This window comes from Mycteria americana, chromosome 13, assembly GCF_035582795.1.
Source record: "Mycteria americana isolate JAX WOST 10 ecotype Jacksonville Zoo and Gardens chromosome 13, USCA_MyAme_1.0, whole genome shotgun sequence".
Classification (NCBI taxonomy): Eukaryota; Metazoa; Chordata; class Aves; order Ciconiiformes; family Ciconiidae; genus Mycteria; species Mycteria americana.
In genome coordinates this window covers 15,025,957-15,052,392 of record NC_134377.1, presented here as the reverse complement: position 1 = coordinate 15,052,392, position 26,436 = coordinate 15,025,957, and the positions used below count along the sequence as shown (strand labels likewise).

General features: G+C 52.5%; 1 protein-coding gene across 2 annotated transcripts in view; it reads right to left on the bottom strand.

Annotated features, from left to right (window-relative positions):
* Positions 1 to 26,436, bottom strand: part of MMP17 (matrix metallopeptidase 17) — a 70,443-nt gene that overhangs the window by 6,329 nt on the left and 37,678 nt on the right. Inside the window, exons 2-7 of one of the 2 annotated variants that reach the window (XM_075516371.1) lie at positions 19,244 to 19,376; positions 16,909 to 17,035; positions 9,121 to 9,404; positions 5,974 to 6,150; positions 5,740 to 5,839; positions 3,376 to 3,458 (exon numbers count right to left, since the gene is read on the bottom strand). In XM_075516371.1, coding sequence (XP_075372486.1) covers positions 3,376 to 3,458; positions 5,740 to 5,839; positions 5,974 to 6,150; positions 9,121 to 9,404; positions 16,909 to 17,035; positions 19,244 to 19,376 — 904 coding nt within the window. The remainder of the gene's footprint in view (positions 1 to 3,375; positions 3,459 to 5,739; positions 5,840 to 5,973; positions 6,151 to 9,120; positions 9,405 to 16,908; positions 17,036 to 19,243; positions 19,377 to 26,436) is intronic. The other variant, XM_075516373.1, reaches the window with a different exon arrangement.

Here is a 26,436-nt window from a genome sequence, read left to right as displayed (position 1 = left end):
GGGGCGGACGGAGGCACAATTAAGGGGTTTGGTCCCATCTCGAGGCATGGGATAAGCAGGGGACCTCGGTCCTGTGGTGCTCCCAGGGGCCGAGCGTACCGGTGGTGGAAGCAGACGCACTTCCAGCACCTGCAGCGACACTGCCCCAGCTAGAAAAGAGTTTGGCTTGGGGTATTTCTGAAATATTTGGGGTAATGGAAAAGGAAACATGTTTGTCCTCTGTGGGAAGGATGCCAAACTTTCTCCTGCTGAAGGAGCCTTACGTGGGATTTCCCGAGGACTCTTAATGGTTCTAGGGGCAACTCAAAACCCGACTCCCTGCACTGCCTCAGGGATTCTCAGCCCAAGTTTTTGCAGTGTGTTTCGTGCTGCATTTTCCCGGGAGAGCTCCACGCAGTGAGATCTGAGCCGGAGCAAGATGTCTAAGAGCCAACTCTCAACTTTGTCTCATATTTGTTATTGCCCGTTAGAAATTATTGCATGTTATTTACATCTGCTTTTGCATGGATTCCCAAGCGGGGATAAGCAACAGAAACCAAAGATGCGTCTTCAGATTTGTATTCAAGACACTCAGCCCCTTCTCCAGAGCCGGCAGATTGTGACACCGTCTTTTAAAATTTTATGGAAATTGGATCTTAGCCTAATAATGCAGGAGGCGAAACTCTAACACTTAAACATCTGCAGAGAGGGGGTTTTATTCTAATTATAAGGATTTATATCATATTCTTGTTCTTCTGCTCCAGTTTGCATATTTGCTCTATCTGACTGAAACCCACGAATGAATAATACATTCAAATGTGGTAGGAATTGCCGTAATTACAGATTCTTTTTAAGAACGTTAGGAAAAAAATAGGATTCAAATTTGGTGGCCATTGTACATCGATGGAAACACATGTAATTAAATAAAGATGATCTCTGCATCTCTAATTAGCGAGGCACTAGACAAAGACAGATTTTCACTTTTTTAACGAGAAATACAGCTCGACATGATTCCTTCTTTAGCAGATAAGCATCTGAACTTTGGAGTATCCTGGGCTCATTTGAGACACGGAGGGAAGCCCCACTGCTTTTGACATTTCAACCCTTTGCCGGTGATGGGCTCAGCGGGTGTGCAACTGCAGCAAGCAAGCTTTAAATCTACCCTCAAAGTCAGGCATAGCCTGGGCTGTTGGTTAGTTCGGTTGGGTTTTTGATCAGCTATCAGGAAAAAGCAAAAAAATATAGCAATTAAGGAGCAAGGAATTCTTAACGCAATGGCCCCAAGTCCGCCCGTGCTCATGTTTGGTCAGGGCCAAGCCCGCTCACCAAAGTGCTGCGGCTGCTTGGACGATCATCAGCCAAAGCCAGGTCCGTGGGGGAATTGCTTCCACTAGCATGCAGAAATATAATAAAATAAAATAAAAAAATCCCAACCCCCATGTTTGTTTAAAAAGCTTGATTTAAAACCACTCTCTGAGCTGGCAGACTGAGCAGGGTGAAAGCCAAGTGTAAAGTCCTGCTGTCCCGAGCGTCTCGTTTTATATGGATGATGGGTTGAGGCAATTGCTTTCTTTAATACGAGGTGATTTTGATCCCAGCTGTGTCCTGCGCTCTCCGTACTTTGGCTGCCTCTGGCAAGATTGCTGCACGCACCATGCAAACACACACACAGGCCAAAGTTGGTTTAAAACTTCAGGAGTCTGTAGCGAGGCACCTAAATCAAAGCAAGCGGCGTTTCCAAAGTGCGGAGAACCCACCGCTGCCTTCGATACAACAAGCCTGGGAGCCCTGGGGAGCTTCAGTCTTCACGGTGGGAGAGGCTGCTCTCCGGCTAGGGAACCGGCCGGACCAGCTCAGAACAAAAAGTCCATCAATGGAGGCAGCTCATCACTGGAGGTCATCAAAATCCTGCCCGAGAGGGGATGTCCCAGCTCCTTGGTGCCCAGGACGGTTTGGTGGCAGCGGTGGGGGCTCCGAGGGAGGTGCCAGGCTCCGGAGGCAGCCGTGCAGCTGGCACCCACTGACACCGCGCTCTTTACATTTGCGTTTGGCTCACAATAAATATATCCAAAAATAGACACCAAGATGGATTTCTCTTTAGTTTTCATCTCCCCCCCGCCGCCCTCTGAAAGACAGGCAGCCATTTATCCTGGACACCAGTTCTCGTCTCTTATTTTCCCTTCTTCACTGTGGCTTTTTGGAGCCGGCATCTGAACAAATACCGCCGGGGAACAGCCTCCGTATTGTGCTCCCCCGAGGGCACAGACCAGATCGAATTCTCTGGAGCCCTTTTGCCATTCTTGCCTACAACTGGAGACTTGCACTGCGATACCCAGATGGGTTACACGTGCCCGGCCGCTGCTCCTGATCCCTGGGGGACATGCTTCTGCTTCCCTGCTGGATGGCTTTGGGGTGGCCAAATGGTGGCCAGGGATGGAAAGGAGTGCCCGGCGGGCATTCTTCCATCTTGGAAAGATGGAGAAGAAAGCCCATGGGGTCCAGCCTGGAGGGACTCTGTACAGCTGAGAAGGCACCAATGGGATCCTCATCAACAGCCGGGCACCCCGGGGACACACTGCCAGCAAGCGTTTGCTGACATGGATCCAGATGGCTCTGCAATCGCGCGCACGTTGTCTTTGAGCGATGCTCAGCAAGCAGCATTAGGGAAGGTGAAGCGTGGGAGGAAAGGAAAGTTGGAGGCATCCAGGAAAAAAAGCAGCGGAGAGCTGTTGTTGTTGTGCTCATCCTTGGTTCGACCCAGATTTTGACTTTGATAGCGCAAATATCAGATTTTAGTTCTTCACTTGGGCAGTGTGGTGCAATGGATCAGAGCGTGGTACGAAGCACCGCGCTGGACCGTCACCAGCCCGGCCGCTTCGGAGGGAAGCGTTAAACCCCGGCTCCCGGGCAGCCACGTGGACGCGCACCTGCCCTGGTGTTAGGACACGCGTCCCTCGTGGGCACCGCGCCGGCCATGCACCGCAGGGATGTGGGCGGGTGGGTTTGCCTCCGCTGCTCTCTCCTTCCTACCCACGCGCCAGACCCCCAACCTGCCGTGGGCACCTCCTCCGCTGCGCTGAGAGGGACCGCGCGTGAGCCGGGCGGTTTCCTCCTGCGCCAGAGGCAGGATTCGCATTGACGTTAACGTTCCCTTATCATCCGTCCGCAGCCTCGGTGGGCTGATTGAAGGTCTAAGCCCTTTCATGGAGTCAAGAGGAGTCAGCGGCATGCGAGACGCCTGCCTGGCTCTGCAGCCCCCGCAGCCTGCAAACCCCGAGCCAGCTTATCCTCACCGCCCGTCCCGGCCTGTCTGGCACTGCTGCTGCGGCGTTGCGCTGTCACGCCAACGTCACCGCAGGGTGACGCACGCAAAGACCGCCGGCAGCGGGCGCTTACCTTTGAAGAAGAAAGCCTCTCCCCGGATCTGGGCCACAGCGTCAAAGTGAGTGTTGCATCTGTTGGGCACGTCCCGCCGGAGCCTGCGGAGAGATGCCCAGGTGAGCACGGCCCAGGTGGGCAGCGAGGGGCCACGTCCTCCCCGGCGTCCCCCATCCCACGGACCGCGTCTCCCCTGCCCCCAGAGTCCCCAGCAGAAGACCGCAGGCCACGTCCATCTGTCGTTCCTCATCCCCAAACCTAGCCACGTGCACAGGGATTTCCAAGGCGAGCTTGGGCAACCCTCAGCCTGAAGACAGCTTTGTGGCAGACATGCTCCCTGGGCCGCTGGAGACCATCGCTGGGAGTCAAGCGAGGACACGCTCTACATCTACCCGCTAGCGTAACTGGTGAGGGCAGAGCTGGCTTCCCGCTCCCTGGTGGCACAGCGCAGCTCGGCCGGCTGTCCCCGGGCAGCAGGACATGTGGTGGATAAAAGCCAAGCAGCATCTTCCTTCAGCGGCTGGGGATGTTGCAGCTCCGAGGCTGAGCTCCGAAATGCCAGCAAGAGGTGACAGAGCTGCCAAGCAGAAAGCAGGCGAGACCAAACACAGGGACACGATGCCGCATGGGAGACGATGCCATGGGATGCGTGGTGAAAGCCACCTGGCAAGTCACAGCTGAGATACTGAGCTGCTTTTAACAAGGGGGGTGGGAAAGGCACAGCGTATGAAGGACTGAAAGCGCTACGAAGCCCACGTGAGAAATGATGATTGATGGAGGACAAGGAGAGGGTGCTGGAAACATGCACAGAAAAGCTGCTGTGGGTGACAGGGAAGCATAAATCTAATTTACTGATAGAAGAGTTGTGCTGGGCTGCCAGCGCCAGCTTCACAGCCCGCTTCGGGCACAAAACGACCGATGTGGAGGTGAACCCCGTCCGCCCTCCCGGTCACACACGGCGCAGGAAGAAGGGGTTGGCACCAACAAGTGTCCTGCTCCTCCTGCTGCCAGAGCGAGACGATGGTCTCCTACAGCAGCAGGGAGAAACGCTCTCACGTTTCTAGGTCAAAACACAGCCACAGCCTTGTGGACAAACTCCGTTAAAAGCTACGTGGGAAGAAAGATAACTAATGGCATTCAGCACGTTCAAGGAAAAGGGTCCCTTAGGACCCTCACGGCCTTTCTGCAGCCCCTGGCAGCTGGGACACCTCCACCAAGAGCAGGTGCTCAGCACCCCTGTACTGTGGGCACCACACCAAGCCGGGCAAAGCGGGGTGAAGAAGGTGCTGAGGTGGGAAAAGTAACTGCAGCGCAGGGATATTTTTTCAAGATTAGATTCTTCTTAGTCCCATGACTGTAGGAATAATCCCACTGTTCATGCTTCAATCCTGTTATCCCATCTTCGCAGATGGGGCACCGAGGCACAGAGACTTCCTCAGGTGAGGAAGTCCTTCCTCAAGACTTCCTTGAGACTTCCTCAAGACTTCCTTGAGTGACTTCCTTAAGTGACTTCCTCAAGGTCACGCTCCAGATGGGGCAGACCAGGAGGTGAAGATGACCTGCTCCATCTCTGCTGCTCTCACTTGGGGTGCTCCTGGTATCTGGCAAAAACGTGTGTGACCATGAACTCCTGCCTTTTTGTTCAGTGTAGCTGAACACCTTCTTAACTGTCCTGCCGCCGCAGTAATAAAACAGTCTGGTAACTCCAACGCTTATTAATGAGCTAGATCCAGAACTTCCCTTAATGAGGGCACGCTGCTTGCTTGATGACACAGCGTAAGCAGCCCTTTGCCAACGCAAGCCTGCGTTGGAGTCAGGCTATCGGTCCACTTGTTCCAATATTCACCCCCACAGGTACATTAGGGAGTTGCTCACCGTGGAAAGGTTTAGGTAAGTTATGGTTGCACAATTCAGGATACTGCAGAGGAAGTTTGATTAAAATTTCAGCAAGGATGAGTTCACCTAAGGGTGATGGGGACAAATTTCCATTAGCATGAGTAAAATTTTGAGTCTTAGGGAAATGCAAAGCATTCCAAGATGATACAGAATTTCTGGGCGTGCCTTGAATGATAAAAATTAGCTAAGGGATGGATAGCAACTGTCACTTGTTCCTGCTCTTAACCACTTCAGTTGTGGGCTGGCTGGCCAGTCTCCACACATACTGCTTGGAAAAAGCAACAGCGTATGCAGGAGATGATCAGGAGACGTGAGGAAGAAGGGGCACTCTGTGTGTGTGTGTGTTTTCCAGAAGACAAGAGGTCCAGAAGGAAATACCAAAGCCAGAGTGAGCAGGCAAGATACCGATGCTTAGGTGGAGCTTCACTACTACATGTCCCTTGCAGGAACATCCGTGACAGCTGAAAAGAAATGAACTTGACTTACGGGACAGTGGAGCGGTTCTCTGGCAGCTCTGGCAGGATAGGATGGTCATCAGTTTTGCTTACTTCAGGTTTGGCTGTGGGGGACACAGATTCCCTGACTCCTATGCGTAAAGACAAAGAAGCAGTAGAGGGGTACACCAATCTCCCCACCAGCTCCACTCACCCCAGAAAACAGCTAGTCCGGTGTGGGCCGAGGCAGAAACGGGCCGTAGCCGGGTGAGGGACACAAACTTACCATAGAGTTGCCAGATTCGGACTTTGTCCTCGTAAGGTAGGTCATACTTCAGAGGATCCCCCACTGGACCTTGGTAGTAGGGTCTCATGATAGACTCTATGGCAGAGATGTGGGTCAGGCCAATGGCATGGCCAAACTCATGGACGGCTACAGCAAATAGGTCCATCCCATGGGCGTCTGGAAATAAAGACAAAATCGAAATAAAAGTCACGACTGTGACATGCTGATTGTGTTTTGGGGGGTTGGGTGGGCTGTAAGAGAAGGTATAAGTATATGTTGGATACACAGGGAAAAAAAAAGCTTTGGAATAGGTGAAGTTTGAAAATGAACTTTTTCTCCAGTTGGAAAAAGGAGACCGCAGCGTGTCACACGAAAATGGAAAACAAGCCAGACGTCAACCCGCAGTGCGAGTCCTCAGCTCCACAGAGGCTTGGGCATCACCCCGCGTATTCCCAGTCCACTGATGGCACCTGAGAAAGAGCCGGACAAACAGCTGAGACAGCGACCTCGCACGACCATCCATCGTCCCCACTACCTGGCAGTGCAGGAGCTGGGCCAGAGCCGTCGTCCTCTCTACCTCACGTCTCCCCCGCAGCAGCTGCAGAGATAGAGATACCAGAATACCAAATTTCTGCAGCCACTAGCCAGAAGCTCATCAACAACTGCGATAACGAGCAAAGCCACGTGCCAAGGAACCGGTGAGCGGCCGGCAGCGCCCGCCTGCCCGTGGTGCTCTGCTGGGCTTTCCCTGCCTGCACAATGCTGGCATCAGACGCTGCTGCCCCGGCCAAATCCACCGCGAACACCTTCCTGCACGCACACGAACGCAGAGCTGTTCACCAGCTCATCGGTCACCAACCCTGCTCATCTAACTGCTGCCCTGGCAGGGAACGGCAGAAGGGGCAGGTGACCACATCCAGCTTGTTTCCAGAGGACTTGCCCGTCTTCTTCCCTTCCACACCTTCTGCTGGTGGGGCTGCAGCTCCGGGGTCTGCTCCTTTAGAAACTTTGATCCTCACACGCCACGCTGGGCATCAGGGAGACTTTACTGAACATTGGTACCTCCTCTGATGATTTTTTTCCTCAGCTGAGCTCTCTCTACTCTATCCTCTTTCCCAAAATTTCCTTATTTGCAATCCGACCCCTAGTGCCCCACACCGCACCCACACGCAGACCCATCCTTCTAACGAAGGGTGCTCTCCAGAGCCTCAGACTCTCAGGTCAGATCTCAACAGGGGTTAATCTCTGCTTCCAAGCCTCCACCGCTGCTGCCAAAGCAAAGGGAGAGCTCCGCTCAGGAGCCGTACGGGACTGATCCTGCTTGGTCCATTCCCACCGCCCAGCTCCGGACCGGCTGGGCGAAGCACCCGTGCGATTGCTGCCTGCAGAGCAGTACCAGAGGACGGCAATGATTTTAAGTACGGTTCTTACAAAGATCGCGATTGCAAGCATTGTAATGAAAAGGCAGTGAGGGTGGAAAGCCGAGGTCTGCGCGGAGCTCGGGGGAGCCCCACGTTCCCTGAGCCGCGCGCGGGGACAAAGGAGACGTCATGCAGAAGCGGCCATGGCTGATGCTGCGCAGGCCTCTGTGCTCCCCACCAGGCTGGAGGTGTTGGGGGGGATATTGTTGCTGAATTCTGCTTTTTCCTTGATGACTATTCTTTACAGTGTCTGTAAACAGCCAGGATTTTTATAACCCGTGCTGTTTTCCCCGGCTCTAGGAGAGAACAAGACATATGCTTTCTGACATTTTAATGCCAAACTGACAACCTTGGGGATATTTTTATATCACCTACCAAGTTGTTATTTTTGAATCACTAGGGAGAACAAAATAAATAAAAGATGAAGCTCAGATAGCTCCAAGACCTTCAAAATAGAGGGCAGCTTTCTCGCTGTCAGGCTCATCCCCTTGTCCCCCGGTGATGCTCGAGAGATCCTCCCCGCGGGGCCGCCAGCCCTGAGCCCGCTCCTCCACGCGAGCCCGTTTCACAACGAGCGTTCCCAACCGCCAGCTATAAAACGGGCACCACTCCGTACTTCATCACATAACACATCTGCTACGGCATGCTACCAGGCTTCAGCGCTTGCCTCTGCCCTGCACGTCTGCAAGGCAGAGCTGCTGCTTTTTTTTTTCTTCCCCATAGGACATCGGTTGGGTTTGCACAGTGTCATGAACCAAGGAACAGGTTGAATCCTGAAGAATCAGCCTGTCCAGACCTTTAGCCTTCACCCCGGACCTTCTCCAGCACATCTGGTGAACGCTCCTGCCCATGAACACTCAGTGGGGATGGACGGGGTCAACCGGTGGGGAGGGAGGAGAGGGGTGGGGAGAAAGAAGGTATTAGCTGGTTTCAGAGAGGATGATTAGGTCTAAACAAAATCATTAAGCTGAGGCAGCAGGAGCCTGCTGGGAGGCTGGCGGAGGAGGTGGCGTGACAAGTAAATTAGCAGCTGGCGACTGCAGAGAAGACACTGTCGCAACGTGCCCGACACGAAGGTTGGGGACCTGATCCCCACAGACGGCTCGCGCGGCTGAGGCACGCTTGCTTCTGAAAGTCCCTCTGCTTATTAAAACTCTGCTCTAAGCAGATGAGAGGAAATAAAAGAACAAAACTGTAACTTGTAACCATCCTGATGTCAGGTAATGGACACCAGATGGCAGGAAAAATCTAGCGTTCACGGGGAGCTTTTTCCCTGCAGACCACAGAGCCCTTTCCAGGCAGGTCAGCTAATAAATATGCTTTGAGAATAAGAAACCGGGGCACGTGGCAATGAAGCCACCCAAAAGACAGTGAAGTCAGAGAACACGGTCCCCATCCGAAAGCTCCGACAGCCGCACACCCAACCCGTGACCTTCCAGGTCCCAGAAGAGACGGGGACTGGGGGTGGGCAATGAGGAGCTCTGCAACTGCTGATACGATGGGGAGAAACAAGGAGATATCACTGGGGCTTCCAGGAACATAGAAGGTCCTCGATGCTGGCTGCTGTCGTTTCACTAGCAAGGCTGAATGGGGAACCAGAAGAAGGTGTTGGGACCTGCAAGCCCGGGGTGAAGGCGTAGCAGAGACTAAACCACTCTAGCCACCAGTGCAGAAGAGGGAAGCTGGGAGGACATGCATTTGGCTGCAGCTCTCCGCCCCGGCATACCCGATGATCGGAAGGTCCAATACTCATCGTCGTCAAAATGGGTGTCTCCTGCCGTGTGATGGTCTCCAGGGAAGAAAGCATGTGCCACCGTCCCACCAGGTCCATCAAAGGGATAGCCATCGTTGTGATCTGCCTTGGAGAAGTCTATCTGGATGTCGGCGTTGTTACCTGCCACTTCGTGGAAATTCAGTGGGGTAATGTCGCTCCAGACCTTCAGAGCGTAGTACATCAGGGCTCGGACTGTGTCGTGGCCCAGGTGGGACTCTTTTGGGAAGGTGCGAACTCTGAAAAAAAAAGAGAGCAAAAAAGAGGATAGGACAATAGCATGGAAGACCTTCGAGGACCACCAGGAAGGGCTCTGCAGGCGCCTGGTGCGTCGCAGAGCCTCGGTGAGCCCTCCAGAGCTCTCAGCGCACCTCCAAAGCGTGCCCACGTGCTTTTTAGATGTGTGTTTAAGTCTCTGAATTACATCGGTTCCAGAGCTATGAGGATTTCAGCGACTGAGTTTGGGTCCTCTGGAAATACTGAGCCGGTCTCGCCCACCAGAGTGTGAAACACCCCACGGGGGTGAAACACAACCAGGATTTGAGCCCTGGTACCTCCCAGTCCTGCCGTACCAGGTGGCAGTCAGCCTCAGAGCCACACTTCACGCACAACCTGCTGTCAACGCCCAGGACTACTACCCTTGCCCAGCCTTGGAAATGCCAATGCCATGAGTCCCTTTCCAGATCTTGCCCATTTCTTTTTTCAAGGTCCCTTTCAGATCTATCAACAATTATTTTCTCACCCCTTATTCGTTCCAAGTGCAACACAAATATGCAAAGATTATTGACTTCTGAAGCCTTTGCACCACACGCGGGCCCATAAGTTCTCCTGCAACAAACAGCAGGTCATTCCTCATTCTTATTACATGCACACGGAAATCCAGTACGGATTTGCTGCCTCCATATATTTCCCAGCACGTCTCCTGGAGGTATAAAATATACTCTGAAACAGTACACCGCCAGCAATCTCTGAGACTGCAATCCATAACAAGGAGGAGGAGAAAAAGATGCATTTTAGGTAAATCACATTCAAAATGCCTCCAGCCTATTGCCTGCAGCAGAGGGCTATCTGATGGAGCACTGTAGCTGAGAAGCTCTTGCCTTGCTTCTTGGTAGAAAAAGCATCGATGAGCGTGAGCTTACGCCCCTGCTCCGCACCTCACAGGGCTAGTGCGGTTCCTCTGGATCAGCACGGCTTCCCTTGGTCCCCAGCTCTGCCTCGCCCTGGAAGAGAAGCCAGGTGGGACGAGCCGTGTGCCGGCGTTTGCCCTGCAGCTGCGGGATTCAAACCTCCCTTTTGGTCTGAGCTGGAATGAAAAACCTCAATGTTTCCTGTAAAACCAAACCTTGAAAAAGAATTCCTAATATTGTTGATTTAATAGAGGAGGGGAAAAGACAAAGATACAACAAGGCACCTTGGCTTCTAAAAGAGTATGTTTAGATAATCTTTCATTGACAATTTTGACAAAAATAAACACACTCCAGGAAAATGTACTGTTGACTGAGTAATTATTGACAAAAACCAATTCTGCTGGAAAATTTCTGGCCAGCTCTACGCCGGTAATAACGGATACTTTATTTCTTGTGTACCAGCACACCAACCAAAGCGTTCATGAAATATTCATGGCTCGACAGATTTTTAAAAGCTGAAGCAACAATTATGATCACCTCACTCGCCCTCCTGCATAACACAGCTGGGAGAGCATCGCTCAGTGTTACACCACCCCCCAGCACCAACGCGAAGTAACGGCCTGACTAAAGCTCTAGAGATGATTACAGCTGTCAGAAAGGGACGTCGCGTCACTCAAGCTCTTCCTACGAGTAGTGACTTGGGTACTGGGAGACACCATGGATGAGTGAAGGGGAGTAGGAATGACTCACTGAGGTGGGATGCTCTTGCTTTCCCGAATATTTGCATGTATCCCATGCCCTCGGAGACACGCAGCCCAAGGTGGGTACCACCTCCTGACCTGGGCAAAACTAGTGAGGGTTAAATCCAGGACAGAACAGAAAGGGACTCATGAGAACAAGCAGAAATCTCACTAACAGTTTCTCTGAAGAGCTTGGGAACCCCACCCTCGAGACGGTGGGAATGAGAGGGGTCGATCAGGCAAAACACATCACAGCCCGATGAGCAAATATCGCTCATATCTACGCCTTTGCTATCCCTAAACTATTCTGGGCAAAGACAGACCTTAACTACTAAACCAAAGGAGTTAGCATACATGTAGCACCAGATAACTGTAGGACTTCAAACAAAACACACTTGTAAAGAAGACAGCATGGAGGTCGTCTTTACATAGAGCATATACAGTTTGTATAATCTACACATTATACAAACAGTATAAGCATAGGATTAGAAAAGACAATTTTCAGGCAATTTTTAATTTATAGAAGAGACTGTGGCTGGATGTAAACCTCTACGGTACAAAGAAAAGGTCACCTGGTTTCCAGATATTCCTTAACTAGGTGTCTTCATCTTCCACGGCACTCCTCTGGACTTAGGTAAACCCTTCGCTGCTCCAATCCCTACTGCACAAGTCATTGTATGTGTGAAACACACCATGTTTAGTCCAGGGTTTAGGACCTGTCTCCAAGATCTTGGTGCCTAGGGCACGGACTCAGATTTGGGGACATCACCAGCTCTTTCCTCAAGTCCCGCTCAAGCGTGAGCTGCTTTCCTTTTCTTTCCCCGCCTTTCCAGCTGTAGAATGAGGATAATAAATCTGATCTCCCTTGTAAAAGGACAGTGGATGAAAAGCCCTGCCTAAAGAGACAAACATTATTAACATTCATCCCAACCCCTGACTCCAGAAACATTAGATTAAGGCAGAAACAGTATCAATACTTATTTTGCTTCTTATAAAAGGTCCTGCACCTCTGAGCTGACCCACTTTTTATTAGCATGCTGCAGGTGTAAGTGAAAAATCCCCCATCCTTTATTCATTACCATCGTTATTTTTCAAGAGAATCCCACCAGGGTTTTTCAATTCAGCGGCTGATTTGATTGCCAGAGCTCTGCTAATTGTTTTCAATGAGATTAGGAGAAGCCTATTATGCTGATAGGATGTTCGTCGATGTCGGGTTACCCAGTTCCACTGAAAAGGAGGCACATTCCTAACATCATGCAGATGCACGCAGGACTCAATAAGCTTCCTCCCACCTTGATTATTATTATTATTATTTGTAGTAAATGGTGCTTAGGTACTCAGCAGAGAGCAGCACTCCTTCGTCGTGGATGTTAATCCCTCCTGAGACTCCCTTTACAGAGCTCCAGTCACGGGCAAAACCCTGATGCGAGTGATTGGAGAGAAACCTCTCTCCTCCAGACAGCCCCTGCCAAGCCACCGGGAAGGTGACGAGGACCAGGCTGCTCAGTCCCCTCCGGCCACCCCACCAACGCGGCCCCAAGCCCCCCGCCAAGCCAAACACCGGGCCACCCCGAGGAGCGCCTGTCCCTGCGGCCGATGAGCCTGCACGAGGCAACGCCAGCCGCGCCGCTTGGACCGGCGGCTGCCAAACGTACGTGGCTGTAAGCGGCACAACTGGATGCTGAGGAGAACGTCTCTGCTCTGCTTTTAGGGCTCGCCCAGGCGGCAGCACCGCCACGCAGACGCATGAAAGCTGACTTCCACCCCGCTGCTGCCGGTCCTTCACGTGTCCCCTGAGTCCCCTCCTGCGCTCGTCCCATCCCAAAGAGATGTTGGGTCCAAGCTGGTTAATAAGTAGAGGCCAGGGAAAGCTGATCTGCCTCTGTTGGCTATTGAGGGGCACCCACACCAACGGTTATTTTGATTTCTGGGTTCCTTTTTGGTTTTTGTCCTCCCAAAGACAAAAGTGGAAGAGTATTAGTGATGTATGAGAAATCAATTGCTGGTTAATGAAAGCACTCCTTCACCTTCTGCAGCCCTGAAGAAATATCCACAGAGAAATAAAATAAACGCTGATAACTACCAAACACAGCAGGCTAAGGATTGCCTGATAAACCCAAATTGATTTTTCTGGCGGGGGGAGAGGGGACAGTTGAGAGGGTGGATGCTTGCTGCCGTGGCAAAGGTGCTTTCCCAGCCACCCGCAGCACGAGCCCTGGCACGGCAGCCCTGTCGGGTGCTATCCCGACGCTGCCGCAACACCCCGACGCCACAAGAGGAAAGCAGTGAGGCTGTTTGCACCCTCCATCGCACCTCTCCCAGCGCTCTGCAAAAATTACTGAATTTCTGGGTCACATTTTTGGGGGATAAGCCTTCTCCTGCCCTTTAATACGCGCACGACGCCAGGCGGCTCCCTGCAGCCCGGCAATGGGCGCTGGCACGGGAATAACCCATCCCGGGGAGAAGAGGTGGGTGCAGTCGGATCTCGGGCTGCACGAGGAGCAGCCGCTCCGGAAGGGGCTGCCGGAGCAGGGCCACCGCGCTTCGCCGCCCGGCCCAGCCATCGTGGCGGCTGCCCGCGCTCCGCTCCCGCTGCTCGGGGCTTTTCCTGTGAGGGTCCCACACGCCTGCGATGGGTGCATTACGACAGCTCTAAAGCAGCTCCGCACCGGGGGGAGACGTTGCTGCCCGCCTCGGGCATCCGTCGCCCCCAGGCAACGGGGGGCACAGCTGCCTGGACCAGCCGGGCTTGGGCTGGGAGGTCCCCATGGTGGGTGCCACCGATTAGAGGAGGAAAGCGGGAGGATCAGGTCCGTCGTGGGGATGGGAGCGTGGTACTGGGGGTTACCCCGGGTGCACGCCTTTACCCAGCGGTACCCGCCCGGCAGCCGCCCCTCCGTGCCTCGGTAAATCCACATCTCGGCTCAGGCGGTGGCATACCTGTGCCGCGGGTGGGCTCAGGATGCTCACAGCGATGGTGGGCAGCGACTGGCAGATGTCCCTGCTCCCCTGCCGCTGCCTTTGCTCCAGCACCCCGCGTCCTGAGCATCGCCGTTTCGAAGGCTGCAGCTTTGATGAAGTGGCACCAGGGACTCGTCCTTAACTAAAGATGGATGAAAGGCAGCTCAGTTCAGCACCAGGCTGAGATTCCAGCAAGAAAAAGCCTGGAAAATTTAGAAAGCTGAGCTTCGGCGGCTTCCCCCTGCCCCAGAGAGTTCAAAGCACGCAGAGAGGGGGCACGGCCCTAACGCTGCATTTCCCGTGACCGCAAGGAGACAGCGAGCGCCCGGGAAGAGACGGAGATGCCGGCTGTGAACCCCCCTTCTGTGGGGCATAACCAGAAGCAATAAAGCAAAATTAGCAAAAGAAAAAACAGGCTGCAAAGGCGAGGGGGAACTCGCTGCGGGCAGCTCCCGGCGCCGAGGCCAGCAGAGGGCATCCGCAGCACGCCGCTCCCCGCGCCCCGCTCCAGCCGCACCCCAAATCTATCCCACTGCCCCCCATCAGCTTACTGAGTGCCCTGGTACCTAGCTACAATGCAGAAAAAATAAAATAATAATTTAAAAAATCCCGTGAAAAGAAGATTTATATGCTGTAATATCCTGGAAACTTCCCATGGAGATGAGGCACAGAAGACTGTGTGTGTCTGAGGCCGTACTGGGATGCTCTGAGGCCGTACTGGGATGCTCTGAGGCTGTACTGGGATGCTCTGAGGCCATACTGGGATGCTCTGAGGCTGTACTGGGATGCTCTGAGGCCGTACTGGGATGCTCTGAGACTGTACTGGGATGCTCTGAGGCCGTACTGGGATGCTCTGAGGCCGAACTGGGATGCTCTGAGGCCGTACCACGGGCTGTGCAGGATGCAGCCCGTACTGGTTTGCTCCCTGAGCCCTCCAGTCCCACAGGCTGGCTGTACTCAAGGGTAGAAAGAAGAAACCTGAGCAACCTGCATGCCTGTAAGATTTTGTTTGCCAAACGCTGCCTTCTCCATCAGTGCAGGTGCCTATCCCGACATCATCCTTTCGTACAGCTTATTAATACTACTACTAATAAACGGGTACAGCGTACCCATTTATTCCAGCTTTACAATTGTTCAGGTCTTACTTTGATTTTTAAATACTGGCATACTAGAATTTGGTTTTGTTTTCTTTTTTTAACATCTTCAATCAATGTATAAAAGGTAAGCGTGTAAAACTTTACATCTCTATTGGCAGATTTTCACGGCAGTTTCAAAAAAGCTATTTTAATCTCAAGTGCTGGATTTAAGTACTATGTTGGAGTTTCTATATTGCTGTAGCCTTCTGTTGGCTTATACAACCCCCAGTTATAAAATACAGCCCTTTCTTGAACAAAAGCCAAGATCTTGGAAAGGATCAAAGAATAAAAAGCAGAAATGAGTTTGTCAGGAGATGGATTTTTTTATGTCATACCTATAAAAGCGTCTCAGACCTAAACCCCTTTTTATGGCAATCTTTGCTGCAGCATCACAGCTTCCAAGGGGGTGGGAGGCAGGGGGTGTCCCGGGGCTGTGTCCTCCAGAGCAGCCCGACCCCCTTCCCCTCCACACGCCGCTCCAGCCCCGGGCTGCGGACGCTGGGCCAGCCCAGCCGGCGTCCCGGAGGTACCTGCAGCACCGGGCTCCTGACCGCGCCGCCCGGCCACCGCGCCTGCCCCGCCATGGGACGTAGCTCGGGTTTGTCCAGCCCAGCATTCCTCGGAGGAGCCGACGAGGTCAGGGCCCTGCACAAGCCATCCCCCCTGCACTGGCTCTGGCAGCTCGCAGGACACCAGGGCAGGTTTTATTGTTTCACCCAAAGGGATTTTTTCCTCCCTGAAAGATGAATTTTATTCCTCTTACCCATCAAGATGGGGCTGGTCGACAGGGGGACAGGCTGAGCTTTTATAACATGAGTCACTTCGCTACGAGAAGCCGTCCGTTAGCCAAAACTGTTTCTTACTGAAGCTGAATCACGTTTCTCTTTTCCGAAAATAAGGTCTCGGGGGAATGTGCTGGAACACGGGCCAAATCCCTGGTAAGGCCACAGTTTCAACACGTGTCAACAGCGACAGCCGAGTCGAGATTTCTTACTGCAGTGGGAGGTGGACTCGCTCTAGGGACCATGTCAGGATCAAAGAGAAGCTTATTTTTGAGAAGGAGATTTCTCCATACCATCCACACGCCTTTTCAGGATAGTACGAGCATCCCGTGGTGCTCAGCTTTCTTCAGCGGTTCTTGCAGGAACAATTGCTACAGCACACGGTGTTCAACGGAGGAAAAATGAGTCCCAAAAAGCACAAGTCTTGGTGGGACAGGGATCAGCTTGTTTGCCCACCCTCACTTGCAGCGTGACTGCAGGGGGCTCTGGAAGTGGGACCTGAACTTCTGCGTGTCGCAGGTTCAGACTGACCCTCACGCGTCGCTTCCTGGCATCAAGGGAAAAATACTCCCCTGCGGCAAGGGCTAGGAGAAAAAAAGGGTTTTTCACCCAGAAAATGCTCCCAACCCTTGGGCTCAGGTGGGGCAAGAGAAGAAGCCCGATCCGTGCTGAGCCAAGGCTGTGGCAGCTGCTTCAGAGAGCGCAAAGTCCCACTGAACTCAAGAGAAATGATGGTCTAACCGCTGCACTGCAGGAAAAAGCTCCCAGCTAATCCGCCGGCCAAATCCACACCGTCCCCAGCTGATGGCCAGAAGGTCAAGGCTGGGATTGGCAGGAGAAGGGTTTAAATAAATAGTCTGTGGGGTCCTGGGAGCACGGAGGGACACGTTTTAGCACGTCACCCTGAAACTCATCACAAAGCCGTATTTAGCCCAGGTCCGCGTGGGATCAGCCCTTCGCTGCCACGTCGCGGTAGGGGAGGATGAATTCCTACCTCCAAGACAAGTTCCTTTTGCTCCACTTGGTGACAGCCTGCGCAAATCGCTTCCTCCTGGACTCCGTGTTGGCGAGGTCGGGCAGAGAGCAGCGAGGGGTCTTCATCAGCTCCAGCGTGGCTTCATCTAGGGTTAGGAAAAAAATAATAGAAATCATGGGAACGGTGGGCTAGGAAATCCCAGGGGGGACAGGGAGACGGGAAGTGCTGAGGATGCAGCAGCAGAGCAAAGGGCGATGCCCGAGAGCCCGCTGGAGCACGGCGCTGGCCCCAGCATCACCCGTGGTGGCACCCGTGGGGCGCTGAGCCCCCTCCGTGCCGCGGCTGCACCCCCCAACAGCGGCAATTCCTGCTGAAAGCCCCTTTCTCCAAAGCGGCCACCAGCTGGGGCTGCCAGGAGGCGAGGGGAGAGGACACCCCACGGCCGGGGGCTTCGGCACTAGCTCTGCTGTCGGCATCAACGGGCAGTTTTACTGATTTCAGGCGAAAATGCAGCAGGTTACCTCTTGCATGACACTTTACAGACCTCGAAAACTTGTGTGGAAAACCACCTGTGGCTAGCTTTGATTATATTCTAAAAAAATAAATTTTTATTTATTCTGTTTTATTCTCTCTTGCTGAATTTCCCATTATTCCCCTGGCAAAGCAGAGAGATGTTCACATGTAAATAAACTATATCTCTGTTCAGCTAGGAGCTCATTTGGAAAATGTTCATATTCCTTCTTATTTATTTTTAAAACGGAATGAAAGCTTGAAGCCCCTATTCTCATCTGCCGAAAGGCAGACAAGTTGTTCCTTCACCTGTTTTTCCTGCTGGCTTTACTTCTTTACTTAACCACTTTGTTTTCAGGCACAAACCCGCATCCGTGACCTGCCCCGGGCGGCCCCCAGGCCCGTTTCAAACACCCCCTCCAAAAATGAAAATGCAAATGCCTTCGAAAGGCTGTCCTTGCTCCCGGGCCTCCTGCAGCTTGTGATAAGGTGGAACAGAAATAATTGCAGGCGTTCAATTACGAGCAGAGAGGGAAAGTCCCAGCGATGGGACGCGGGCAGCGGCTGCTCGGGCAGCAGCTCTGGGGGACCGGCGGAGGGCGGCCGGGGTGCCGGGACGGACAGACCGACCTGCTAATTAGCAGCTTCTTGTTAATTCTGTCCCGAGCAGCGGAAGCAAGCTGGCCACACGGCGGGAGGTCACGGCCGCGCGTCAGGGAGGGAGGGGAGGAGAGCAGACAGGCGCCCTTCCAAGGGCCGGGATAATGCTGGCTTTCTCCTTCCCTCAATGAGGACATTGAGAGGAATGACCCCGGCCATGCCGGGGAGCTTGTCTCGCTTCAGCCTGGCCTTGGACTGCTCCCTCCCAGCCAGATGTGGCCACCACATCAGGCAGAAGCCACCCATCGCCCTGTCCCACTGGCCACCGGAGCCGCCAGGGAGGGTGATGGGCAACCGGGGGGTGCCCAGAGCCACCATGGCTTGGCGGGAGCCAAGGAGACCCTGGCCAGCTCTGCAGGCACCTGGTGGCTCTACGTGAGGAGACCCTGGCCAGCTCTGTGGGCACCTGGTGGCTCTATGTGAGGAGACCCTGGCCAGCTCTGAGGGCACCTGGTGGCTCTATGTGAGGAGACCCTGGCCAGCTCTGAGGGCACCTGGTGGCTCTATGTGAGGAGACCCTGGCCAGCTCTGCGGGCACCTGGTGGCTCTACGTGAGGAGACCCTGGCCAGCTCTGAGGGCACCTGGTGGCTCTATGTGAGGAGACCCTGGCCAGCTCTGCAGGCACCTGGTGGCTCTACGCGCTGCGGGCAGGAGCGAGCAGCGCTGGGGTGATGTGACACCATCTTCCTCCCTCCCCTGCGCTGTGCCCCAGTGGTGAAGAAACCAGAGTATCTACGCATACAAATTGGGAGGCTTAATCAGGATTTTTGTTCAACTCAATGGGATGCTGCAGTTAAAGCTTTGAACAGGACAACCTATCAGCCTTAGTTTCTCTGTCTTTTTTTTTTCTTGTCTTTTTTTATTCTCTTTTTTTTTTTTTTTTTTTTTTTTTTTGAGCACACCAAGAGCTATTTTAAGCATGACGGGAACCCCAAGGGTGTGTGGGTCTGGTGAAATAATTGCTTGCCTCAGGTTCTTGAAAGCACAAGGCAACAAAGCACCTGAGCCATGTAATTACTCCTACAGCTGCAAACTGGGCTGTACGTTACACCCGCGTGACCTTTTCCTGGAGATGACGCTACTCCACAACTCAGCGCCAAGTCCCCTCTCCTCCCCGGATCTGCAAGGAGCCGTCCCTGCATCCCTCTGCACCGGAGAGAGGAGGGCTCACGGGCCACTGACCTAGGACCCCCGTTGCCTCAAGCCCCCCGAACCGCTGCATGGCGGCGATGGCCTTGGTGAGCTCCTCCTGCGTCTGCAGTTGGCCTGTGACGGGATCCGGAGGAGGCAGGTACCCAAATTTCGTCAGCCAGTCCTGTGAAACAAGGAGAAGTGGGGATGAGAAAAGGAAGTGAAAGAAATATAGACGCAGGGAAAGATGCTCCGAAGGTCCCATCCGTTCCGCTTGGAAATACTTTTCCCATTTACGTGTTTATACCCGGCTTCCCCATCGAACTGCGTGGTCCCTGCTAACAAGTGGACGTGTCAGGATGGATCTGTACACATCGCTTCAGTAATGGGATCCGGCAACCTTCACGCATTCCAAGGGTGGCATCTAATTTTCCCACCTGCCTGCAGACCATCTTTGATAGCGGCAGCAGCCCCAGCCCGAGGGTCACAGGTTCTCCCCTCGGACGCTGGCAGCTCGTAGGGGAAACCTGTTGCAGAGCTGAGTGCAAGGAGAGGGGAACAAAACGGCCCAACACGAGGGCCAGGCAACGCCACCTCCATCGGGACCTCGCTTCCAGTGGGAGTCCACGGGGGTCTTGGGGAGGGTCCCGATGGAGGAGCCTCACTGACCTCCGGCCGAGGCTGCAGAGCAGCTGGGTTTTGCCCAACTTTGTCGCGGTCGGACCTCTCTGACCATATGTGCTGTGCTTTAAACTTTCTGCCGTCCCCCCTGGGCACCGCAGTAAGGTCGCAGCTTCCCACGAGGGGTGAGAGGAGGGGACCTTTCCTCCTCCCTGCCGGCACAGGGAACACCTCTGTGGCCGAGCGCCCTTTGCAAGTCCCCCCATGTCCCCACGCCGGCACGAGCGGGCTGTACCCGCTCTAGTGGTCCCTTCAGCCATCCTGCTGCAATGCCATCAAACTGCTGTGACGTTAATCAACCTGCTGCAACCTCCTGCTGCTGTCCAGTCCAGGCATGGCCAGGGTGGCCGAGCTTTGGGACAACAATGCATTATGGATGCAAACGGCTTGGCAGAGACTCCCTTCACCTGGTGGCGATGAGCTGGGACATGGGGATGAGGACAACCTTGCAGTCCAAGTCCCCTCCAGGCACCCTGATGGCTTGAGGGTGGCTTGTTTTACCTTGACCTTCACAACTTCAGGATTTTGATTGGAAACAAACCCAACCATGAAGGCTCTGACCCCCTCCCCATGAGCCGCGCAGTCATCCGAGACCCGTGGTGGATGACCTCAGCGATGACAAAAGCCCGAGCCCTCTGGAGAAAACCACCGTGGAGATGTAACATGCCAAGCCGCTTCCTCGGAGGCCACCGCGGGACCTTGGCTTGGGCCCTTCCCACCAGTTCCCAGGCACCATGAGCACTGCAGGTGCAAACTCTCGGCTTCCAGGAACGCAAACGCTGCCCCAGTTGAGACCCGGTAGTTTCCCAGCGGTGCCATCACCCTCCCCGTCCTACTGGGGACGGGGAGCAGAGGAAAACCCTGCAACAGCCTTCCCCTAAAATTTGGCCAATGTTGAAAAGTCACTCCTGGTGATTGATGGCCCTTGTCATTTTAAAAAAATATACATAAATAGATTTTTTTAAAAAACACTGAAGAACATTGGGTTTCTTAACTTTGGATTATTTGTTCGAGGGGATGAATCGGCAGAGCCGTGCTCACCCCAGCAGCACCAGAGATGCCAGGACCGGCTTGATGGTGAAGCTGAAACCTCAGTCACCCACAGCCCCCCACAGGACCAACTGATTTATTTAAGGAAAGAAATAAACGGCTTTTCTCTCTGTGCCCTGGTTTAACCATCTCCCCACCAGCTGCCTGAAAGCATTCAGAGCCAGGCATGGGTATCTCTACCACCAGAAAGCAGCGGGGACCTGAGAAAAACCCACGCGTCCCTCTTTGCCAAAGCCTAAGCAAGCATGGCCACGTGCCAGCGATCCCCCTGCCACGGGCGCCTCATTAAACCCAAGACCACTATTTGATAGGAATTTGTCTTTCAAAGGACAATACGTTTTTATGAAGATCTTTCTCTTCCTCTTTTCAGCCTAAAACTGAAGAAAAAAATTCCATAAATCTCATTCTTACAACGGCTTTTTAAATGTCTCATGAATTATCTTTCTAAATCCTTTCTTACCTTCCTTCTCGCTCCCCTCCCCTCCCTCGGCAGAAGGATCGGTGAAGAATAATAATGCTGCATGCAGGGAATGCCATAAACACCTACCCTCTATTTTCTTTATCTGTATCAAAGAAACATTAAGCTATTGAGCCTCTTGAAGACTGATATCGATCTAGACTTCCACTGCGGTCAATACGCCGCAAATTTATTGTGGTCAGATTAGTGCCAAAAGTCGGTGCCTGCTTATCGCTACAATCGGAACGTCTCAGCTCAGTGTCACCTGCAGCGGCCACCCCAAATGCCACAGCATCCCCAGCCCCTCTCTGCCAGCCCAATTAAACAACTTCACGCTTACAGAGCTTTACGACAGATCTCCCCACGCTTGGCGTGGCTCTCCATTGGGGAGCATGGTCTCCTGTGCCGGGTTTCTCACCGGCAATTCGCTTCTCTCCTCACCCTCCTTCACAGTTGCCTTATTTTAGCGGGATGGTGTGTTATTACAGCCAGAGAAAGCAGCTTACCTGGCCATTTCTTGTTGCTTAATGCAACTCCATTAGCCACCACCTTGCTAGGAGCGCGTTGGCATCGTCGCAGCCTTCCCTCACCATCAGGCTGAAGGCCAGGCCAAGCGCTCTCTCCTCTCCTCCCTGCTCCCATTTGTCCCTTTGCATAGCAAAAACATTTGTGACAGAAATTAGAGATACAATTTGCCCCTGATTGTTCATGAGAAATCGGCTGTGACATGGAGCTCGGCAGCCAGCCCATCAATTGCCGAGGATGGTGGGGTTTAATTTCGTTTCTTCCCCGGCCACGGAGACAGTGTCATTTATCCTCTAACGACAGCGGAGCCGCTGCTACACCGGGGATGTACACAACTCCGCTTTGCTCAGACCCTCCTGGAGAAGGAGGTAGCAGCAAAAGGCTGGGGAAAGCAAAGGCACGGTGAGGTCCAGCCAAGGTCCTGCTGATCTTCTCCCCTTCTTGACCCAAAGGGACAGAAGCAGCAGAAACACAAGTAGACACCCCAGAACAAATGGGGGGCTCCCTAAAGAAAAGATGGCAAGAATGGGCAGATAGCACAAGTCCTTTGCCTGATCTACCTTGCCAGCACTGATTTTCCTGCATGTGATCTTTCATCTAGACCACCAGGTTCACCATGCCTTGCTCAGGTTCTCCATAATTTTATAGACCTCCGTGATATCGCTCTCATTCATCTCTTTTCCAGTGTATGTTCTGGCCGGTTTCCTCTCTCCTTGTAAGCAAAGCTGATCCATAATATTGAACTTTCACATTCCATCTTTGCTGTGGCAGAAAATTTCATTAGGGAAAATGCAGCTGGACTTGGAGATGAGAAAGAGCAGCAGGAATTGTCTGGCTAATTATCTGTATGCCCTGTGAAAGCTTTTCAGATATTTTCTTGTCCTTAATTAGGACAAAAGCTAAACTTATAAACTTCCATAAAAGAGAAATATGAAAACATTTTCCACTGAGATAACTTCAACATGTTCCCTTCTTATTTCCACTTTTTTTCTTTAAATAAAAAAGCTTTCTTTTCCCAACTCTCATTAGCTAAAATGTGTAAATGAAATAGCAATTTGAGCTGAATGCTAACATTCTTTGAACATATTTCTTGCCTGAGTTGGCATGATAAAAACTTTTCCTTAAAAATGTGCTGCATTAAATGAACTGACCTAATCCCACGAGAAGATTCAGCTTCAGCAACTCCCTATTTTAAGAGGAAAAAAATTGCTTCACCAAAAAATTCAGATTGAACCAATGTCTGGGCATCTTCCAGCTCTGAGTCGAGCTGGGAACGAGCATGGCTTCACTACATAGCTCACGCCGTGGCCTGGGGTACGTACCTCGGTCTGGGGCTCACGGGATCCCAGCTCAGTTTTTGTGGGAATCACCTCATTGTGTCTCTGTCCCCCAATTCCTAATCTAGAAAATACCTGTAATGGTATTTCCTGGTCTCCCATCTACTGGTCCTGTCTGCTCGCACTGGGAACTCCTTGGGGCAGCCCATCCCCTGCTCTGCTTTACCCCGACCACGGCGGGCTGCCGGGCCGGACCCAGCCAACACATTTCACTGCCGTCGCCAAAAGTGGGCGCACACAATGGACTTCTCCTCCGGTGCCGGGAGGTAGCAAAGATGGGGCTGGGGAAAGCTGGAGGGATCGAGCCAAGTCCACGATGAATCTTCTGATCCAGCTCTACCACTGAGCAATACAGAACGAAAGGCTTCCCGTTGTGCTCAGGGCCAGGAAAAAAAAGAAAGAAAAAAGAAAAAAGGAAGAACTGCATGCTTGGCAAAAACGTCCGACGACATCCATCCATCTGCACCTCCCCTCCGCTGCGCTAGACAAACACAGCTGCCAGCAAGAGCCCTCACGCTGCTCAGCGCTGAGCAGAGGCACGTCCGTACCCCGTAACAACCCCAGCCGGGATGTTTATTGACAAAACACCATCCCCGCGTGGGGCTGGAGATCCCACCCTGCCCCACGTGGGGTCGCGGGACTCACGCCACGTCCCAGGCAGCGGGGAAAAGCCATCGCAACACGTTCACCTCTTGGGACCCAGGTACCAGGAACGGAGGCTCCCTCGGTGCTGCCCGTGCCCCATCCCCTGTGGTCTCATGGGACCAGCCATCCACAGACAACACAACTCAAGAAATGAAGAAGAATGAAGGGAAAAAAAAAAGACAGAAAGAAAGACAGAGGTTTTTCCCCTCCCTTACATCCCTACAATCTTTAAACAGTTGGATTTTACCCCTCCCACCCCACCGCAGGTGGCACCCAGTAAAAGAGGTCTTGAAGGAACTGCTCGAAAGCACCGTTCGCCTTTGAAAAGGGACTGTGTCATCGGTGACGCAGCAGCGTCGTTCCTCCACCGAGCTGCTCCGTGCGCGCGTTCGGAGACACATTGCTCACTTGGTCGGCTAAATATAAGCTCTATTATTTCTTCTCGTCTGGGTTCCCGTACTGCTGTGGCACAGCATAATGGGGAAAAGCCTGCTTCTTGCCTTCAAAAATGGTAAACAGGATCTAAAACGGCAGAATTTTTTCCCATGTAATCTTTTTTTTTTTTTGGAGAAGGCACAAAGTTAGGAAAAAGGTTAATTAAGTCCTCTTCTCCCCTGCAAACGAGCCCTGCTTTTGGACAATTTTGGACTAAAATGGGCTCCTTAACCCATCTGAGTGGAATACCAGGGAGCGAAGCTGCTGTGGCAGCAGCCGGGGACTGTGGCTCTCCAGGGCCAAGCGATAACCCAGAGCAAAACGCTGGCTCCAGCAGCGGTGAAGCTGCTGGTATCACTTATGCAGAGCCAATTTTCAGATTAAAATGGCAATTTCAATTCTTTCATCTATCCACTTCCTTTGTATCAACACCCTTTTGTCCTAGAACCTACTTACCTGCTTCATTTTAAAATAGATGTAGATATTGTCCCTCTTTTATGGAAGATTTATGAGCTCTGTAGGTTAGCTTTTACAAATATTAATATTATATAAGCTGATGGGCTTATTCAACTGCCACAGGCAAAAAAAAAGACTCAGTCAGCAAGTTTTCTTCCTGATGATTTCTTTTTAAGGGTCGTAGGTAGGTGTTTACAAGAAGACAAACTCATTCAGGATAACAAGGAGAGGATAAACAGGATAAACAGCAAAACAGAAATCAGGGTAAGCAGAAAAACCTCTACCCAAGCCAGTTCATGCTTGTGCCTGCTCTTGTATTATTATAATGACCATTCTAATGACTTTCTAAAGCTTAGCCCCAAAAAATCAGGGTCTTTTTTTTTTTTTTTTGCTTGATGTTGCATAAACATACAGGGAAAAAAACCCAGCCTTAATCCTCCGGAGTCTGTAAGACTCCCTTTGCTCAAGGATGTCGTTTTACCCGACACATCGCCAAGCGGAGAGAAGAGCAGAGAACTACCTGGCTCCTCTGCCGACTCCCAGACCGGCTCCATCCCCATCTCATCAGTGCCGGGGGAGGAAACTGGCTTTAAGCTCACGCCCCTGTGGGCAGGGGTGCAAGCAGCACCCACAAGGCTCTGCCCAAGGGCTGTCGGCTGGGACACCCGCGGGCACCTCGCCCTGGTCCATGCCGCGGCGAGGATCCGTGCTCGCAGGGACTTGCGACTCGCCTCCAGCGGCTCTTTGGCCGTGCAACGCGCACGGAGAGCATGCTGGTACATCCCAATTTCCAAATTTTCAGGGCGGTCCAAGGCTTGAGCAGAAGCGTGTTTCTTCACTCAAAAGATCCCTTTCATTCACATTCCTTGAAAAGCTTTACCGAACTGCACCTTTTCTCATTAATCAAGCTACAAGTTGCTTTTATTCATTTAAAAAGGCTCCTGTCACGGCCGAGAGGCAAAACCCGTACCCTGACCTGAATCTGGCCCTTGGCTTTCCGGCGGGGGCAGCCCCAGCGAGGTCCGGCTGCTGCAGGAGCACAAACCACCCCAGCGCTCGTCTCCACCGCTCATCTCCACCGCTCGTGTCCTGCCGTCCGTGCCAGATAAGCACAGAGAAACGGGCTTTGTTTTTGTAGGGTCACCCAGGGGGTAAGGAATTTGAAAGCTCCCTTTCCTGCTGGAAGTCCCCTTCTACCCTGGGTGCAGTCGTGCTTCGCACATGCAGGGGAAGAAAATTCAAACACACTATTCAACAAAATTAATGACCCAGATTACTAAAATAAAGCTACAACTCAAACATCCGGAACTAATTTCCAAATTACACTTCACTTTATCTCTGCAGCTACCATTAAATAGGGTGGAAGCTTTTAAAAAAAAAAAAAAAAAAAAAATCACTGCCACCACAAGCTAGATTAAAGGGAAATTGCTTTGGGCTGTTTGAGTTTTTCTTCCAAGTTTTCGAAGGTTTACAGTATTCAAATTTTTACAGTCATTTTCCTGAGATCAAACGACCCCAGGAACAACGCCCATTAATTAGAGCAACACATATGGTGCCGCAATACTCCGAGGAGCGCGCTCCTGCAATGTAACGGCCTCCGGGCCACGCAAAGCCAATGATTTCCTTCCAAAGGTTGCCACGCACCTCTCTAATGAGCT